This window comes from Nyctibius grandis, chromosome 1 (genome assembly GCF_013368605.1).
Source record: "Nyctibius grandis isolate bNycGra1 chromosome 1, bNycGra1.pri, whole genome shotgun sequence".
In the NCBI taxonomy this organism is placed as follows: domain Eukaryota; kingdom Metazoa; phylum Chordata; class Aves; order Nyctibiiformes; family Nyctibiidae; genus Nyctibius; species Nyctibius grandis.
This window is the reverse complement of record NC_090658.1, coordinates 37,211,552-37,231,421: the sequence shown is the minus strand read 5'-3', so window position 1 is coordinate 37,231,421 and position 19,870 is coordinate 37,211,552. Positions and strand designations below refer to the sequence as shown.

At 39.7% G+C, this 19,870-nt stretch overlaps 1 protein-coding gene across 2 annotated transcripts in view; it reads right to left on the bottom strand.

Moving 5' to 3' along the window:
• Positions 1–9,412: 9,412 nt before the first annotated feature.
• Positions 9,413–19,870, bottom strand: part of RMDN2 (regulator of microtubule dynamics 2) — a 56,998-nt gene continuing 46,540 nt past the window's right edge. For both annotated transcript variants that reach the window (XM_068414158.1, XM_068414168.1), the window contains exon 11: positions 9,413–10,147. In XM_068414158.1, coding sequence (XP_068270259.1) covers positions 10,094–10,147 — 54 coding nt within the window. In that variant the 3' untranslated portion in view covers positions 9,413–10,093. The remainder of the gene's footprint in view (positions 10,148–19,870) is intronic.

The following is a 19,870-nucleotide window of genomic DNA, read 5'->3' as shown; positions in this document are numbered from 1 at the left end:
GCAAACAGTGTTCTCTGAACACTTTCACTGGCTAACTTTATTCCAGGGCATTAATCTGTTATCACTTCGCATCCTTTCAGGGAGCAACAGAAACTCAGAAGATAATTACAGTTAAGTTTGTGGCACCCTACTCACTATCAAACCTTTTGAAATCTGTCAATAACATCTGGAAAATCTATTATGTCACTGGAAGAAAGAAAATGTGGACTTGGGCAATTGGTCTGCTTCATACCCAAGATTCCACATCAGCTGTATTTAATCATAATTATATTGAGTGAAATACTACCTGACTGGAAAGTTTCACAGGTCTCCAGTGCAAGAAATATTTTTTGTAGCCTTTAGGAGACTCTGAAAAAAGAAATGCTCTCTTAGTTGCAAAAGCTTATGCTAGAGATGAGAAGGTGAGAAGGGACCTCGTATGATAAGATAGGTAAGTAATTAGAAGTAGTTTGGTAAGATGATGATTGAGTAACTCAGTAAATATAGCATTACCTCCTCTCAGATGTACATACTGTATGCATTAAGCATTAAATATATTGGAGGCTGTAGGTAGTAATGAAGATACCGACGCAGAAAGCCAACGCTGAACTAAGGTTCCAAACTTGTCCTTTTCTGACTGCCATGTGTCAGAAAAATCAAAATAAAAATCAAAGCCAACTCCAGAGAGAAAGAGTCACAGAAGATCAATGCTGAAGAACAGAGTTTGCCAAAACCCTTGGAAGCTGAAGTCCTGGAGATGTACACAGCTCTGCCGAGGACTTAATTTTTATGGACACTTTCCCTTCTGGCCACGGGGCCCCAGTTGTCTCAGGTCAAACTCACTGACAGGCCTCTGGTTCCTGCTGAATGCCCCACCTGTCTGCTTGGCAGAAAAAGCACTTCACAGCCCCTGCAACACTGGCTCTAAAGCTCACTGGTTTAAGGTTGCATTTTGACTTCTCCTTACTTTGAGTACAACTGAAAATACCACTTGTTTTGGCAAGAAAACTGGAAGAGATCCAGTGTAATACGGGTGAGTGGACCAACCATTAGCGTCTCAGCAGGAGCTGTTCAGGGATGCGCTTCAGTCTCCACATACTTAACATCCAAGATTGCTTCAATCTTGCCTGAAATTCCTCTCCTCTTCCCACTCCTGCAGGAGTTACTTTATTTCTTGACGAATGAGTACTGAGTTCGGGAAACCAAAGAAAGTCAAACATACCACAGATGGGTACTAAGCAAGCCTCCTTGAGCATTTCTCTGCAAACCATAATCCTCACTTACAAAAAAGCACCCTCAAAAGACAAAACCCCACCTCCAGACATATGAGGCTCTCCCCCCTCATCCCTCTCCTTCAGCCACAGATGCCCTAGAAGTAGATATGATGGTTTGGGATACTGATTACAACCATCTCTCTTAGAGACAGGGTTAATGGACTATGAGTTGATTCCTCCTTCTCCCTCACTTCTTAAGTTTTCACTTCACACATTATGGACAGAAATTTCAAAAGGTTCACAAAGTAATCGAGTTGCTTATTGTAGCTACAAAATGCAGCAAATCATATCTATGTTAATTCCTCTATTAAACTTACAGATATATATATTCACACAAATATTTTTATACGTATATGCACAAACAAACCCAGAAACTGTGGTGTCTGTTCAATTTCTGCATGTGTAATTAGTTTGACATTCAAAACAAGACAGGATGAAATCCCAAATCCATAGTATCCATTTAAAAATAAAAACCACTGTAGATATACTGAACATCTGCTTCTGTTCTGCTGCTGTTTGATACAAGAGACGCTCCTTCGTTCAGGTTCCTTCTCTAGCCTAAATTTAAGGATTACTTTTCAACAACCCCTCAATAATTTAAGAAAAACATGCCACCCCTTAGCTTTCAGTTAAGGCTGCTAATTGATGAAACAGATCCCAGCTGCTGGGAATCAGCATTACCCGCCTTGCAGAGCCCTCCTCACTGAGCCCTGCTCATTCGCAGCAGCTGCCAACCGCCTCGCACCCTCCACACCACTTCCATGCGGGTCCATCAGTGAGGATTTTAATTAAGTGCTGTAAGCAGTTATGGAGGAAACTGGATAAAATATTGGCAGTTAAAATATGTCCCACAAAACCAAGCTACAGCAATGTTTTCATGTTAGTGTTCTAGCTTGATATTAGCACTCGTTTGCTTAACAGTAACAAGCTCTTCCCACAGGAAAATGGTGGTTCATAGGTAAGAAGATGGCAGTTCATAGGTAATGCATTTGAAACATCTTTTCTACCTTGCATTTTCCATACAAATTTAGGTTAGAGAACATGAACAAAAAACATTTTTTGAAATAAGGAAAGAAAAAAAAAAATTTAATTTCACTGTCACCTGCCACATGCACCAGTGCCCCGGAGGACACAGTGGTGACAGGGGAAGGTTCTGGAGCATCCCCCAGGGCTCGCTGCAGGTCCCAAGGGGAGACAAACCCCTGCACGGAGGAGTCTTGCATGTTGGTAGTTACAGGCTCAAGACTTAACACGCCTCCTTGTCAGGAGTTATCGAATTGTGTCTACCTTTGGTTAGCTTTCCTAGGGACAGCTTCCAGATTTTCTCTTCTAACTGAACACTGGCAGGTGCCACGAGCAGACAGAGAGGCTCATGAAACACCCACCATTACAGTACCCATCGTGTGTGTCGCACACACTCTCTTTCTGACACAGACACAGCAGCACGAAGCTGGATACCCCGCAGAGCACATACTCACCCCTCCTTTGCCTCCAGACCAGCAGCAGCCAGTGGCTCAGCCTGTCTTCCAGCAAACGCCTGCAGTAACACAGTTCCCAAGTGACCAGCGCACGTTCCCACAGATGGGAAGCAGCCAGATGTGTGAGCCCAGCACCTTTCACGAGCTCTCTCGGAAGCTTTAGTCCAACCATGTCCACCAAACTGCTGATTCTCCACTGCCAGAGCCCAGCCCCAGGCACCCTGGGCCGCTCTCCCCACTGCTTGGCCAGGTGTGCCCGCCTCTGCCCCGGCCTCGCTAGGCTGCTGTCCCACAACTGTGGGGACACCAGCTCCAGCCCCCCGCGCCACTCCCTGCCTGGCGGCTGCTCACCAGCTGGGGCGGCCACTCACAGCCACACTTGCAAATACGCTTCAGAGGCTGGAGGGACAGCTGTGTATCTATTGGTGTATCTGCACGGGCTTTCTGCATGTTCCAGAAAACTAGCCTGAAAATGCAGCACAAATGCTTTCCAAGGCTTCATGTTCCCTGATAGCTCTTCAGGTGCTGGTGGAAAGAGTAAAAGAGGCCTAAAAAATGAAGCCTATTTTACTGCTTACTGCTGTGTGTGCTCTCCGACCAGTTAATGCTTTGCTGGACCTTGGCTTGGCTCTACCAGTTACTGAAAAACCACAGGACAGCCTTCCCGTTTTGCAATGCCAGCCTGGCAAACGGGGGACTTGCTGCCAGCTTCGGTGGCAAGCGGATGGCCCATCCAAACACTGTGATGGCGCCGATTGTGGAGAACTGTGCCTCGCTGCTTGACATGTTTTTCTTCAAACCATCTGCCTGGGTGAAAGAAGCACTATCAATCAGCTCCATTTTTTCAGTTGAGGAAATAAGTTGAGGGGGGGGGGAAATAAATATTATAATGTAAAGGCTGGAGAAAAATTCTGTGGTGTGCAACAGGCTAGACTGATCATAAAACTCCCCCTCTAGAGAATAAACTAATGTCCCTTACAGAAATCATGCTAATTAAAAGTGCTGCTCAAATGGCCATACAGGTCTAGGTCCAGTTGTTTGGGGGTTTTTTTCCCCCCTAACCTATTGTTCTGAATTTTTCCCATGGTAGCTGAGAAGACCCGCTTTCTCATTTCCTCAATCAACATGTTTGGTCGCGTAGGAATGACTTTAAAGGGGCTGAAAGCAGCATGTCGCTGGAACAAGCCAAACCAAGTATCCAGATGAGAGAAGCAAATGTCACACAAGGTCAAGCAGGTGCTTTTAAAAACCTCATCCTGGCACAAAGCCTGGGTCTCACTGATGTGCAGAGGCTTTTTTGCCGTGTTCTCAATGGCACCAAAATGTCACAGGTAGGTTTTATAAGGACAAATCAAGTGAAACTACTCTTTAGTAAGACAAACAGTACTAAAACAACGAAGACGTCAAATGACCGGGGGGTCACACACTCAATTATGGTCTTTCGTGACAGCGTGCACGGGTAATTCTTGCTGAGGGATTTGTGATGAATGCACCAGGAACACTGTTTTGCTTGAAACTGCCAATGCCCATACACTGGTGGTATCAAAACTAACACACAGTATAGCAGTGCTTTTGTACGTACCCCTTGCTGCACTTAAAAGTGTTGCCGTAGAAGCATTCTGCTCTTTTATTTTGAAAAACGTGAATTTTATTACTGCTTTAAGACTTCATACATGATTTTATAGAGGACTATATAAGCTGGCCTAGCATTCTGAAAACCAGCAATCCTTAACCCAGAGCCACAGTCAGGAGCTTTACAAATGAATTTTCATTTCTTCATGAATTATCCTCTTCCAAGATTAGGAAAACACAAGTAAATCGCTGCATCCACTTTGCTGATTTGCCACATTTTTGTGAACAAAAAAACATGAACTTTTCTCTCACCAGGGGGCTGAAATTTCATCAGCCATGATGACTACCTTTATCCATGAACTAGAAACCTGAACTTAGTTTGGTAGATTAGAAAGTCCGTCCACATTCATGCCCATATCCTTAAGGCATGTTTAAGTTACAATATTCCCAGTTAATATAGTGTGGCTGTTTTTTTGGCTCATATAGGTAGGCAATTCAAACCAGCTCATAATTAATCTTAATAAATAAGACATATGAAGAGTGGATAGATGGTGTTTGCATGCATGTAACTTGGGTACGTAGGTAACCCCACAGCCACATCATGGGTCAGTAGCACTACCAAGCACAGATTGTTCATACTCAGGTTCACACTGGACATTGCTCTCACAGATACTTCTAGAATGGCTGGTTGTTTATTTTAATGAAATGAGTAAAATATTTCCTCAAAAAAAAATGATTCATGTTTCACACTTTTAGTTCTAGTGCTTCATTTACCAGCGTCACGCATGCTTAGGTTACACAAACATAGAAGGGGCCAGAAAAGCTTACTTCTTTTTGTATTGTCAAGACAGTTTGATTTGTTTCTTCTCCAAGGAACTTGGGAGTCTGTAAGAATGAAAAGTGCTGGAAAATCAGAATATAACCTTAAGTACAGAAGGAAAAAATAAGCAAACAATAATGTTGGTCCTTCAGAGTTACTCCTACTTGAGTTTGCACTGGATGAATGCTGCAATACAATTTTAATTGTCACATTACTGCAGGATTTTCTGATTTGGAGTAGGTGTAATGCATCCATCATGACTATTGTGCTCACTGAAAGAAAAAAACACAGGACTACCCTTCAGGGTGTCCAGGAAAATTCCAGAAAACCCATGGACCTTGCTGGAATCCACAGTACCTCCCTACAGTTCTAGGTACTTCAGGTGGAAGGTGTTCAGGTAGTGATGGCTGAAGATAAGTAGAACCAGATAAGCTGATATGTTTGGGTTGAACATGGCTGGATCTCTCATAGCCACTTCTTCACTGTTTTTTCTTCTGATGTTATTTTGTTTTTTTTTTTTTAGTTCAGGCTTTTACTACTATAATAATGGGGTTGCAGGCATGGATTTAGTTTGGTTTTTTTTATTTAACTTGACACAGGAATTGTCACTTTCCTTTCTACTCACCACTGTTGGACAGCTTCCTAATTCATTCCAGAAGTCAGTGTATTGATATTACTACATAAAAATGAGTAAATCACCCTAAGACTCTGCAAAAAGAAAGACAGTAATTTAAACAAAGTAGTATGAGAGTGTATCACTGTAACCATTTCCAGAATGTGCCAGTGGCCAATTGCTACAAAAAAACCACAACTTAGTTTGTGATTACTTGCTGTTGCAGGGGGACAATCCCAAAGGGATCAGGATCCAATGACAGGGCCCTCAGCTTCACCGCAAGGAATAAAAATTTTCTCAATTATTCAGGAAGGCAGAGCTAGTAATTTTAACTGTAACGAAGCACAAGAATCCTAATACCAGATCAAGCCCCCCTGAACTCACCTTTTGCAAACATGTAAAGAGACAAATTCTCCTGGAGAATTTACAGTGTAAGTATGGGAGCAGAAACCAAACAAGAGATGCCCCAGTGGAAGAGCTGTAGGAGGTAGTGGGCATCATGGCCAAGGCACCGTGGCTTCAGGCAGCCTGCAGCCCCATCTGCTCCACACGGCTTAAAGGCCCGCAGGGGTTAATACAGTTAACTTCTAGCTCCTCCACAGAGACAAAACTACGGAAGTGAATGTCTGCTTATGGATATTTTAAACAAAAAAGAAAACATATGGCCCTCTGGAACTATGCTTGCTGTTTCTCCAGCTGATACGACACAGAGAACAGATAGCCTAGGCCTAGAACTGAAAGCAAAAGCTTTATTCCAAGGAGCAATTAGAGAACAATTTAGGGAACAACTTCAATTTTAAAAGTTCTCAGATTAGCAAATTGGAAACACAAAAAAGTTGACAATGCTTGTGTACACTGACTAGTAAAAAATGTAAAAAGCACAAAATATCTTAGCTGTATAAAACAGCAGTTTCTTACCCGTGTGAGGAGTATTTCTGCAAACTATGAAAGACAACTTAGAATGAATAATTAAAACCATTCTTTTCTCCCCCAGATGTTATTTTGTGATTCTACACATAGATTAGTAATGAGCAAAAATTAAAACTGAAGAATGGACTTAATTCAGAAGGCTGAAAAGAAAGATCAGTAATTTCATTTATAAGATCAGAGATTTCATTTAAAAATGTAAACATGTGGATTAAAACCACAGGTGTGATAAATAAAGAGTTGAGGGCAGCCATGATGCGCAACTGTAAGTTCAAGACCTGAAAAATGCTGGTAAGTGTTTCACAGTACAACTTCATGAGGTAGCCTTGGCCCAAATGCAGAGCCAGTGCGTGCAGATGCAATCCCACCGACTGCAGAAACCCAGCAGGAGTGCCCATGGCTTGTCGGGGGCTGGAGCTGTGCACTCGTCAGGGACAGCCAGGCCAGGAGGGATCTTAAGAAGTCATCTAGTCCAACCTCTGCCAGAGGATGAACTGTGCCTTAGACATTGCCGATGTTTAAAGTCTTCTTTGTTTAGCTTTTACTTTAAAATATGTGTAAATGATTTTATAATGTTCTCAGGAAATTTATTGCAGGGCTTTGCAAAGTTACCATCAGGATTATTTTCTCCTAATGCCTTATCTAAAGGTAGGCAATTATTTCTTGTCCTATGAACAGGGGATTTGGAGAACAAGGTTTTGCGTGGGGTTTTTTTGCTGTCTTCACTGCAACAGCTTTTTACAAATGTGAATACTCCTTTAGTCATTGCTCCTGCAGACTAAACAAACCAAATTCTTTCAATTTTTACACACAAAATGATGTCGTCTAGCACTCTCATCTTTCTTGTCTCTCTCCACTGGACTCTTTCCAATTATCCCCCAACCTCCTTGAAGTGTGGTGCCTGAAACTGGATATAGTATTCCAGCTCAGACCTCATTAGACCTTATTAGGCCTAATTAGAGTAAAAGGTTATTTCATGTGAATTTAATGAGGAATGCTTATTTATTCAGTCTAGTATGAAATTTGCTTTTTCACAAAAACATGACATTATTGACCCATGGTTAGCCTGCCACTCACTGGAATCTGCATGTCATTTTCCGCAGAATTACCACAACTAGCTAGGTCTTCTCCATCCTCTGTTACTTACTTCAATTCAATACTTTCTATTTGCACTTAATGAAGCAAATCCTACTTATGTCACCTAAATTCAGCAATTAATTTAAATAACTTCTTGTTCTAATCTATTCCTCTGATACACTTTCAGCCTTTATCAGCAATAATTGCTTGTAAATGAAATATTTATTGCATAATCCAATCTATTTTATAAACTATATCTATTAGCATAAAATTGATCTAAGTAAAGGCCTCCTTATTACATCCTCCTAGGCAACAGAGAACTGCTAACAACAACCCTAAGTACAAATTGTACTTAGATCCATTTAAACTGTGCTTCCTGCAACTGGCTATGAAAATGTCAAAAGCGGTCTTTACCAAAAGCCCCTTACCAAAATCAAGACACGTCACCTTTGCAGCTTTTCTGTTCACAAGTCAGTTATTCTGTCACAGAAGGAATTATTTGATAGGATTTATCTCATATGGTATTTCCCATTTTCTCTGAAATCATGTGTGGAAAAAAGAGAACTCTGGAATTGAAAAAAAAAGAACTCTGGAATAGAAAAAGAGGTATAGGAACTATTTTCCCTCAGAACGAGCTTTAAAAACAACTAAAATGCATATTTTGATTTGTGAAGATCTTCAGGATAATGAAAACCACAAAAATAACAGCGAGAACTCCGAACCAGTTCTGAACTTTCAGATTTTGTTCAGGGATATCTCATAGTAATGCTTGCATGTCTGAAAACAAATTTTTTAAGAAAATGTTTGAAAAAATGAACATCCCACTTCATGAAAAGAAATCTCTGTACTTTATGAGGAGTCATGGAGTCAAGCTAAATTCAAATGTAACTCTATACATTTGTCTTCTTCCAATCTACTGCATCCATTGCCTTCTGTTGTTACTAGTTAAAGCTCACTCTTACTACAAGATGCTTCAGTCATATGTATACATACTCTTGTCACATCTGCCCAATTTTTAAATCTTTGTTGAGGTGACTGTAGTTCCTACTTGTCTATAAGCTAACGTCACTGTCCCCCATCTGTCCAAAATTAAAGCCCCAATGGCTAGTTCAATATATTGGTGCCATATGAGTCCTCCTTGTCTTAGCCATAAACTGGTCCATGTTATCTTACACATCAAATAGGTCAAGGGACCACGCAGTTGTCCTGATCCAATTGTATATCCTTTAACAGAAATGCTTACCACGCAGTTGTCCTTATCCAATTGTATATCCTTTAACAGAAATGCTTACTTCTTCCAGATACACTCCCTGCATTTAGATTAAGATCTGGAATTAAAAACCAATGAAAACTGGCCTTTATTTTCCTACACACTTTGGTGAATTCTGGATCAGTCTGTTGGTGAACAAAATTCTTTCCCTACCTGTTACATTTCATTGAAAACACTGCTGTCCTACACACTCAGACAGAAGTAGTAGGTCTTTAATCGCTCTATTTTTATGTACAGGTTATGTTATATAGATGATATAAAAGGTTAGTGATGGCCAAATGCTGGACTAGGTTCTCCAAAGACACACTGATGCCACCATGCTAGGCAACTGTTCAAAGAGCCAGGATTTACAAACTTGATGGAGATCCTGTAACAAATCCATTAAACATCACAGCTGTAATAGATTAATCTAAACCACTAATTTCATTGGTCTGATTTTTAATATTGTACTTGATGTTACAAATAAAATATAACTCTAATATTTAATTTATAAACTTTTAATTTACATTTCCATGTAAAACCAACAGTAGGTTTAAAGTAAAAAGAGCTTTGTGGAGGCAACAGCTTTTTCTTTAACTTCCACAAGATTCTAATTTTATAAGAGTAAAGAAGTGCGTAAACATAAACATTCATGATTTTCTTCTGTACACATCTGTGTAAATTAGTTGATACAAATATAATTTACTATAGAAACATTTTGTTTGTTTGTTTTTGCTACACAGTTCTATGCTGGCATCACATACTAGTCGATTAATCTTTCAAAGAGTGAAATTTGTGCATTTTGCATTCTAACCTCCAGTATGTCCATTGCCAGCAGTGGACTTCACGTTCAGAGAACCAGACTCACAGTGTCAGCAATTTAAAATCAAACTTCAGTACAAGATTATAAATAATCAAAAATGAATGCATCATTTTCATATCATAATCACCAGATGCTTAAAGGCCATGATCCAAGCCAACCAAAATCAATGACAGTTTTCCCATTGACTTAGCTGGAATTCACGTGCAGTTCCCAGTCACTATTGATTCTCATTTTAGTTTTTCAATTTTATCACAGCATGAAGAGTTAAAAAGTGCATAGTATCACAGCTTCAGTGTGAGAAGTAAAGCCTCTAAGTCCTTCTGGGCCTCTTTATCCTGAAAGAAACAGACAATCATGCATCAACTTAGGATAAAGCCCTTCATTTGCCTAACACGTGCCTATCCACGTTTCTTTACTAACAACAGACAAAACACACAACTGTAACAGCCACAGAATGTACAAGACTGTATAGTAAGTTAATTTATCAGTGATTGCAAAAGTAAAGTTTGAAGTGAAAACAAGAGCCAGATGGAAGCCCTCCCTTTCCAGCTCTGTTAAAGCACTTAAAATGTTAGCCACAAATAGCCTCCTCAGCAGACCAGTAAGCCTTTCAGCTGAGGCCATAACTTTTATTGGCATACTTTGCATAAAGTACTGCCTTGCCTTATACTTTACGTAAGCTTGCAACCCGACTGCAGTTTTTCTAAAGATATTTCCGTGATGTTTGCTAATGATTTATTATGCAATTAACAAGAAAACATTGGGAAATGTAATTAATGACAGAGGTTAGATTGTGATTTCACTGCATACAGCCATACCTACCTGTAATAACCACCACGGACTGACTACACCCTCAATATCTTCCATACTGGTGTTGGTGGGTTCTGCCTATGCTACTGGGCTCATAGCAGAGTGGAGCCAATGTGGGAGCAAGAGGCAAGTAATCTGCTATGCTCAGAGACAACACTATTATACCTCCTAGGACAGAAGGGAAAGGCTCCATTTAGGCCGACGTGTAAGTGCACGGTTTGCACGGGGCTTTAAACCAAATCCATCCCACAGACTCTTTCACAGGTAACCAGTGACACACGTTTTGGCTATTCCATGTATAATCTGTTCGGAAAGGGCTACATGCATATAAATGTGTGACCGCAGTACAAAAACTCCATTATTCCACTCATTTTTGAAATGTCTCCTGGATATAACCCACTTGCTTTACTTGCCACTGCAAAACTTCTAGCTTGCAAAATGCACCTTGGTTTAAAACCACATATCTGAAAAGTCAGCACCTCATACCTGCAGGCTGGTAAGGGTCCAAACATCCAATACATGTGCCCATGTGTGCTTAGCAGTGCAAGTCAAAAGCACTTGCACAACACAAATTTTGGGCAGGTATTTCTAATGACAGAGACCAGTATTTCTTTCCCAGATAATGCCACAGGCAATTCTGAAAGAAAATACTGTAGGCAGACAGTGAAGTAATTGCTGAATTTCAGAATCACTTCATTATCCAATCAACCAAAGAGCTGGAACAAAATACAGAACGTTTTAAAATACATTTTACGGGTGAAGAAATTCCTGCTTCCCTTTATTTTGGTTAGTTGTCTATAATGTCATGCAGGAATAGAGAAGAATATTGAGATGATAGAAACCATATGCCAGACATGTCAAACGACATTATATTATTGGTCTGGATTAAGGCATTAATACATTAGCTGGACACTTCTCTTGGAGTCGCTGCCTTGCTCCCACTGGCAACAATAGGCTAAACTATCTGCCTAATCATTTATCAGAGGCCTTAAAAGGCACACGCTGCAAAGCCAGTAAGCTCTTGCCAAAATACTCTAACAGAAGGAAATGTCACACTGAATTCAGCACCCCTTAAACTCCACATCACTACAGGCTGCCTGGAGCACCAGCCCGTGACTTTCAATAAAAATTGGAAAACTCAAAACTTTTATCAATATGTTGATTAATTCAGGAAAAATACACTCTTTTCTGTACCGACTGTGGTCAACTTGTGAAAATTATTCTAAACTCCATTAAACAAAACAGTTAAAAAGCCAGATATTGTCCCATGCTATTAAGAAAATGAAAAAGGTTTTATTGTATCTGGTCCCACTCTTTTCACGCTTTTCTAAGCCGAAAATGATAAAGATGCAGGTTTTCTCATATCTGAATGGTGTTCAGCTTTTCATGGGTTGATGAGATTCTTCACTCTCTTCGCAGAATACAGCATTTAAAAAATATATCTCCAAACAACTTTATATAATTGTCTCTCTCCTTAGAAGCAAAGGATTATATTGGGCAATGAGCTTTAAGGAGTTGCAAAGGCCCCAAAAATATTGAGCAATCTTTCCTGAATCTTCCTTTGGGCTTAGGAAAAAGAATGAAACAAACCCATGATTGTTCTAAGAACTAGCTGGAGAAGAAACTGCAAACGTGCAAAGCGTCCTACCTCTGGGTTGCCAGTTCTAAACAAGACTACATCAGTAACAGCAGGAATTATTATTGTTGCAAACTGCCTAACAGACTGTGTTAATTGAGCCAGCGGCTTCATTAATGCCCAAAGCTTGATTGTTAATGGGAAGACAAAGCCATAAATCCTGTATTTGGCCAGCTCTCCTCCTCGCTCATTTCTGGGTCTGTGGCTTTCTAAAAATGAACAATCGGGTCGGCTTTTTTTTTTAAGACAGGCAGGCTTTGATCTCCCTTTAGAGTGCGGCAGGGAGAGGAAGAGGTGCAAGTTGTAGGAGGAATGCAATATATTTGCGTCAGACCCATTTGTTCACCCTGAGGCTTAGTTCAGCGCTGACTGAATACACAGCCATTTTCAACCTTGACTTTCTACTGTCAAGGCTTACATTTATTAAACACTTCTCATATCATTTTCAGAGTTGAATATGAGTTCAAAATGTTCTGCAAACTGCTACACAAAAGCTATTCAAATTACAGGGTCAGTGACTGTATTTTCCCCTCTTCCTATTTAGTTGCTTTTCTTTTATGTTTCATCATCCACAGGGAATATGCACAGGAAAAGAAGACATGGGAGGCCAGGGACTGAACAAGGGAAAAGAGGGAGTTGAAAACAAGAGCAAGACGGAAGAGATTGCTGGTGGGAAAAAGGGAATGTTGGCTTAACTGGAGGTAGTCCACATTTTGAAAGTTAATTTCTGCTGAAAAATTTTACTGATAAATATATATGCACAGAGACACACACATATAAATGTGCATGTAAAAATTAAAAGGCAATTAAAGCAGAGACAGAAAGATAATGATTTTACCTTCCATCTCTGCTAATTATTTCCTTATGCACTAAACACACTCAACCCAGGCACTGCACATGTGTGCACTTGTTGACAAAGTCCCAACAGTCAACAGAGAATGATACAACCCCACGACCACAGCCAAAATGGTTACACCAGCCAACTATAACATAACTGTGTGTAACCACTGCCAAATCCCAAGCTGACATGCATGCTGTAGGGTTTCATTGAAGTCAGCGGGGCTGCATGGTATATTAAATGAGCTGGGCTGCAAGGGTGGTCCAAAGCTGTACTCTGATACGCAGTAACAGCAATGAGGTACTGAGGGCAACCCCTGATTTTGGGTACGGCTCTATCATTCCTTCACAGCTCCAGGAGAAATCCTGGACTGTAACAGAGGAGACTCCCAAATATGCACAAGGGTTGTTAATTAGAGTAATAGCTCTTGTGGACAACATAAATAATATAGAGCTATATGCTATCCATTCTCAGTTTCATGATAGACTCTCACAGATGGTGTGACTGTAGTAGGCGTTAATTTGCGTACAATTGCATAATGCTATTTTTCCCCTTATATATTTCAATAAGCCAATGCAATCAACCACTTGCAACCTTCTCCTGACTGCTGTATGTCACAAGTTAGGGCATTTTATGTTCTTTCATATTTTTAGTATCTTCCTCTGGGGATGAACCATGACTTCTCAAGGCTTTTAGGATCAAGGCAAGCACAGCTTTAAAATACATAGCTGACAATAATTCCACGTTTTCTGATTATAATTCAAGTAGAGGGAAAAACACCCTTTCACACCCAGAAGACTGTAAATAAACAGTTCATCTAGTTCGAGGACTGCTGTTGAAAAATTACAAAGTGGCAGAATTCAATTTAGAATAATTAACAGCCATGTAAAATTTTCACTCACTAGTTCTTTTCTAACTTAAAAGACTTAAGTTTCACCTGTAATCTAGTTTCTTTTTACTATTGTACACAATATGGAACTTTTAGTGTTCAAGACATTCCCCTCTTCCTGTCCAGCTGCGGCCCCCCGTCACGATGGGACTACAGCCCTACTTTCTGTGCAGTCATCACTGAAACAGCTTGAACACGATCACGCCCAGCTACAGCCCCTTCAGAAAGATGCCTGTTGAGGCTCTCCTTCACCCTGTATATTGACTCTGAGACAATATACTTCAGACTCCTGGAAGCTTGACTTCCCCTGGCCACTCTACAAAAATAGGAAACTAATTGTGAACCTCTTCATTCTGCAGTATTCACCACCTCCGTGAATACTTCTCCCACTCTCCTCCTGCATCGTTCGTGGATCAGTCTCGCCACAATAAAAACTATGCTAAAACTGTGTTACCTTTGACAGGATGTTGAAGTGAATACTTTGTTATAGACTAGTCAATTTAATCATAAATATAATAAGCTCAGTATTTATCAGGATAGACTTTATCCTTACGTATGAAATTACTACACTACAAAAAATACCTTCATCATTTTTTGGAATCGTTTTTGGAGGGGGAGAAAGAATAAGCAGACAATGAAAACAAACCTTTTGGCAAGAACTTCAAAAACATGCAGACGGCAAATCAGTCTGATCACTAAGATAAAGAAAAACAGACTGTATTCTCTGAAGTGCAAAATAATGTAAAATATTGGAGGTCTCAGATTTTTTTAGCAGCTCTTTTACAAATGTCACATATTTATTAGCATTTTACAGTTTGAAATGTGATCTCTTTATAATGAGTTTTTAAAAAGCCCATTCCCTGAGCTTGAAGCACTCATATTCAGTGTAAACAGAATCACTAATTAAGGAATAGTTTTTTAAAGTATATTCAAAAGATACTTTAATTTTGGGTTGGTGGTAGCTATTAGGAAATTCTTGTTCTACTCCACAAACAGTATTAGCAGGAAAACAATGGCCCAGAATTCAAAATGAACACAAATCTGAATACTTCCATTATTTTGTAATTGAAACACCATGGACTTTTGCTTGGCATTTGGAGAACAAATGTGTATAAAATCTAAAGAAATTAATATCCTCTGAAAACAATGACATTTTGTATTGAGCTGATGATGTTGAGAAAATAAAATGTCCTGTTTGATGATAAAACAAAAACATTTTTTATAAGGTTAATCCAAATTATTCACATAGTTTTGATAGGCAGCTTTTTCACAAACAAATCCTAATTTGTACCCTTCACTTAAAAGCAAAAGTAAATTACTTTTTTCTCCTCAAAATCTTACTTAAGTAATCTTAGGACAGATTACCACAGCAGCTTCAAATGAGATCTCTTGGAAATACTACAGCAAGGTCTGCTACATATGACCAATCTATGGTGGCTGGAGCAGGCATTTCTTGGAAAATCTGTTGTGGAAAATTGAAGATATACAAATAGTCTGTTGTAACAGGAACAACTGATGGGTGCTGAAGTTTATACTCTGCCCTCTCTTCCATCTCTCTGTAACTCCCACTCTTTTCCTTACAGACAATATTAAAAATGTAAAGATTGATATCCAGGGAGATCAATTATGGTGATTAAAAAAAAGGTAAGAAAATCTTACGGGCATGATTTCTCCTCAGCAGCTGCACTCTTGTGTCAACATTCAGCCATTGTTCCTGCCCATTATTACATTTACCTCCTCCTCCACATGGGCTTTTCTAGAGTTTCAAATGTCACTGAGGTCAAAGGCAGAGTCTTTAACGACTCTCTGCTTCCTGCCATTCTACACCTGTAAGAAGTGAATGCCATAATGATCAATTTCTGTAATAGCTAAATCTCTCTTACTTGTTAATTTCAACTCTGAATTGCCTTCATTTGTAATTGGAAGGGGATTCCAGTTGTAATGGGAAGGAAGGAAAGAGTGTTTTTGAAATTAAGATAATTTTTTTTAAATCACCAATAATTTTGTAAAATACATTCTCAGCTTCAGGGAAGTTTTTATGTGCATTTTAAGTAAGACTTTCGGCAACTCTCAGTGCAAACAGATTTGCTTTGCATTCTTCCTGCTTTGCTGTCTTTGGCTCTTCCAAGACTACATTTTTTGTAATATAACTGCTTTTTAGATTAATTTTCAAAAAACATCATAGAGACCAGAACCTTGAAATTTTAATCTCTTTCTTTGCTAGGCTGTTAATCCCTTTGTGGTGAGTTTACTGGTCCTACAAGCACAGAGTTTACACTCACGCCCCTGCTCGTCTCCAGATACAAGAAAAAAAAATTTCTTTACTATTATACTTTATAATCCTACATTGAGACTTTAATTTTCTACAAGTTCCAGCCTTGCAAATACCCAACAATCTTTGTTATAAACAAGAAATTAGCGTCTTATTCCCCTTATGTGCAAAGCACTATGTGTTTAATCAAGCACACAAATCCACTCACTTGTTTTGTCTTTCTATATGCAAGATGAATGCTCATGTCTTCAAATATAAATCACATTTTTCTCCAGATTTAAAAAAAAAGTCATTTTTTTCCATCACAGTAGTCCACCACATCTGGTTTCGACAGCCCTTCATGCAGTCACACTCACCAAGGCTTTGAGCACACCACAAAGTAATGAGTCTCAGTAAGGGTAATGCAACATCTACTAGATAAACAGAGCAGCTGTTATGCACTTTACAATAACTCACAGCAGCCCTGAACATTAGGATCTCTTTTACTGAAGGGGTGAATGTTTCCCAGGACCCTGAGGTTATCCACCTGGACAGCAACCAGAGAAAAGCAGGACAATTTAATGTCCCATGCACCTCCAGCAGTGAAGTACCACTCTGTATGGTATGTATGACAGTATTTATGGCCAAAGAAGGACTGTATGATTCGTTGGAGGTTCTTGTTTAGAGTAGAGAGGATAAAGAGAAAGGTCTCTAAAGTAGTACTATAACATCAGTTTTGTTTTCCAGATGTAATTTGCGCCAAATCTCCTGTATTTCCTTTTAAAATAAAAAAAATGCATAGACTGATTAGTTAAAAATGTGCCAAAATATTTTTTAAAACTGGTATTAGGACTTACAGGAGTCATTCAATCAGAATTTGTCTCTTCTTTTATGATTTCTTTGGTATCCTTTTTTAGGTTCATAATAGGGTTGAAACTGGCCATCTGATAATTTTTTTTTCTTTAACAAGAATCACCTCTGTTTGGAAGCCCCTCTACCCCTTGAATTAAAAACATATTCTGTAAGTGGTAGAACAGATGCACAGAAAGGATATTTGGATGTGATACAACATTCAAGACAAAAATCATCTCACTTAACTTGAAACTTTACATGAAATCAATCCTAGACAAACTGTCAAAGAAGTGCCCTGAGTTAGACCAGCTGAGAATTTGACCTGAGGATTAAAATGAGCTATGGGCGATATTACTGATGCCGAGCACCTCTGATTCCCACTGAAGTCACTGGAAACTGTGGATGCTCAGAAGCAATAAAAAGTAAACCATTGTCTACTATTATTTTTCATACTTATGCTGCAGGATGATTTGTATCATGAAATACTATACATTTCCTCCATATGGCACTTTTCCAGCAACTTTGTTTCTCAGTCTGCTCCTGATTTTATGCCTTTATACATATACATGTTTCTCGGTAGGAGCCAACATTTAAAAACAATAAAGGAATTCCCCTGCCTGAAGAAAGAGAAAACTCACATGAGAAACTATGATTACACTTGGGAATGATGGGTTTCACATGACTGTGACAACATACCACGCTGCTGAGAACCTTGAGATCCTGTGCTGTGGCAAACTGAAAGAAATCCTCAGGCTGCTGCTGACCTGCGTTTTCTGTTTCAGACCATGAACCCCATCTTTTACAGGGCTGTAGTCAATTCAGGCACTTTATCAGCATTTGTTTACTACTGTCTCCCCAACGTCTCTTTAGTCTTATTACAGTCTCTTCCCTCCCTTAAACTAACCTGACTAAATGTTATTCCTACGTCCAGCTCCAAGCCCTGAACCACTTCAGTTCCAACATGCTTCCCCTCAAAATCAGTAACAGTCTTCTCTAACACAATAACCAAAACAACACATAATATTCCAATTCAGATGGGACTTGAGGTAACAGCTGGCATCAGCAGAGTTTGTGTTCCAGAACTCCATTTTATAGTAATTGCTTTCAGCGTGCACTCCGTTTTACCTTGTGCTGACTGCTTTTTTTTTTTTAAAAATTGAATTACACACTATTGCCCCAATGCCATATTTTCCTGGACTTTTTTTTCTAAACCTAACTATAAACACATCACAAGTAAACAAGACAAAGCAGACAAATCTATGATATCTATAGAATTAGTCAACACAGAAGAGGACAAATCATCTTGTCCTCTTCAGATGAACAAAAGCTTTTTGGGACCCATTTGCCACTCTTCCTTCTTTTCACAAACCAGTATCATTCTTATTGTCATCACCACCCTGCGTGCCAGAATACACCCACCCCCCCCCTCAGATTGCTCCCAAATTCCTGCTCTCACCTCAGGGTCCCCCCTCCTTCTAAGGTCTGTTGGTACTTCAGAAATGTGATGGGGTGTTCCTTTTACCAGGGACTAAGCCCCTCCAGGTGGCCCAGGATGCGCTGAACTCCAGCTCACGTTTAGACTGATGACACTGGACTTTAGAGACAGGATTCACCTCTCATTAACTGCACAGTCTAGGAGTCAGGTGTCTCAGGTACACATCTTACACATATCTTTGCATCTAGTCTCTCTGTGCCATCAGGGGACAGAGAGAGGCAGGATGGGGCACCTGGATGCATCCATCTCTCTCCACCAAGTGTAGGGGGAGCCTCAGCAACTACTTTGGTCGCTAAAATTTTGTCCAACTACTGTTATCAAAGATGAATCCCAATCTGTGCCATCTCTATACTTTTTCAAGGAGTCTTTATGAATATGTTGAATGACTTCCAGTTTACTAAACACAGGCAGTCTTCTGCCCACCAGAAGTTTCTGTGATATATGTTTGTTTGCAATCTTACCAGATAGCTTCAGAGTTCATTGCAAGATTACCTGGCCTGTAGTAAGTTGAATACAGGAAAAAAAGAAATTCACCAGCACAGTCAGCACAGATATATATACAAAACAGGCTGAATTCAAGCAATATGCTCTCTCCCTTACACCATTGGTCCTACTTTTTATGCAAAGATGTAAGGTAGCGAATAACGGATGATTCATAGCAGTCTTCCCTATGTTCTGTAACAGGCAAGCTGAAGGTACATTTCAACAGCAAGTAAAGAATAAAGCAGAGTTAAGAGATTATTAATGTCATATCTGTACCAATACTTGTTTAAAGAAACACTGAACTTAAGCAATGATTGCTTAATTTATGATTGGTACATACTATAACTTGGGCCAAAAATAAAGACCACCCAGGAGCAGCTGCTGGTGAGGCATGCAGTGGTCTTTCTTCCCAGCAGGAACACTTGACATAAACATGTTAGTGCTCCACACACGGCGTTTATTGTCAATCAAGTTACAGAGCTATTTAATGGTCTTTTTCCTTAACTTCAAAGAAGTAAATGGGATAGGGCCAATTCGTCTCTGGAATCACCTCTCTCTCTCCCTACCACATCTGCTGTGCTCAAAGGGGGTCCCTTAGGCTGACAAAGCTCAGGTTTGAACTTGTCACGCTCTAGGATGGTAAGACGTTTCCAGTCATAGGTTGGTAATTATGGAACTTGCTTCTACACGAGATCAGACAGAGTGAACCTTCTTGCCATGACTTGGTTTATATTTGAGAAATTAAATCACTTAAAATCTCTCAAATATCTGTAGAAATTTTGCATCCACATACTAAAAATACTC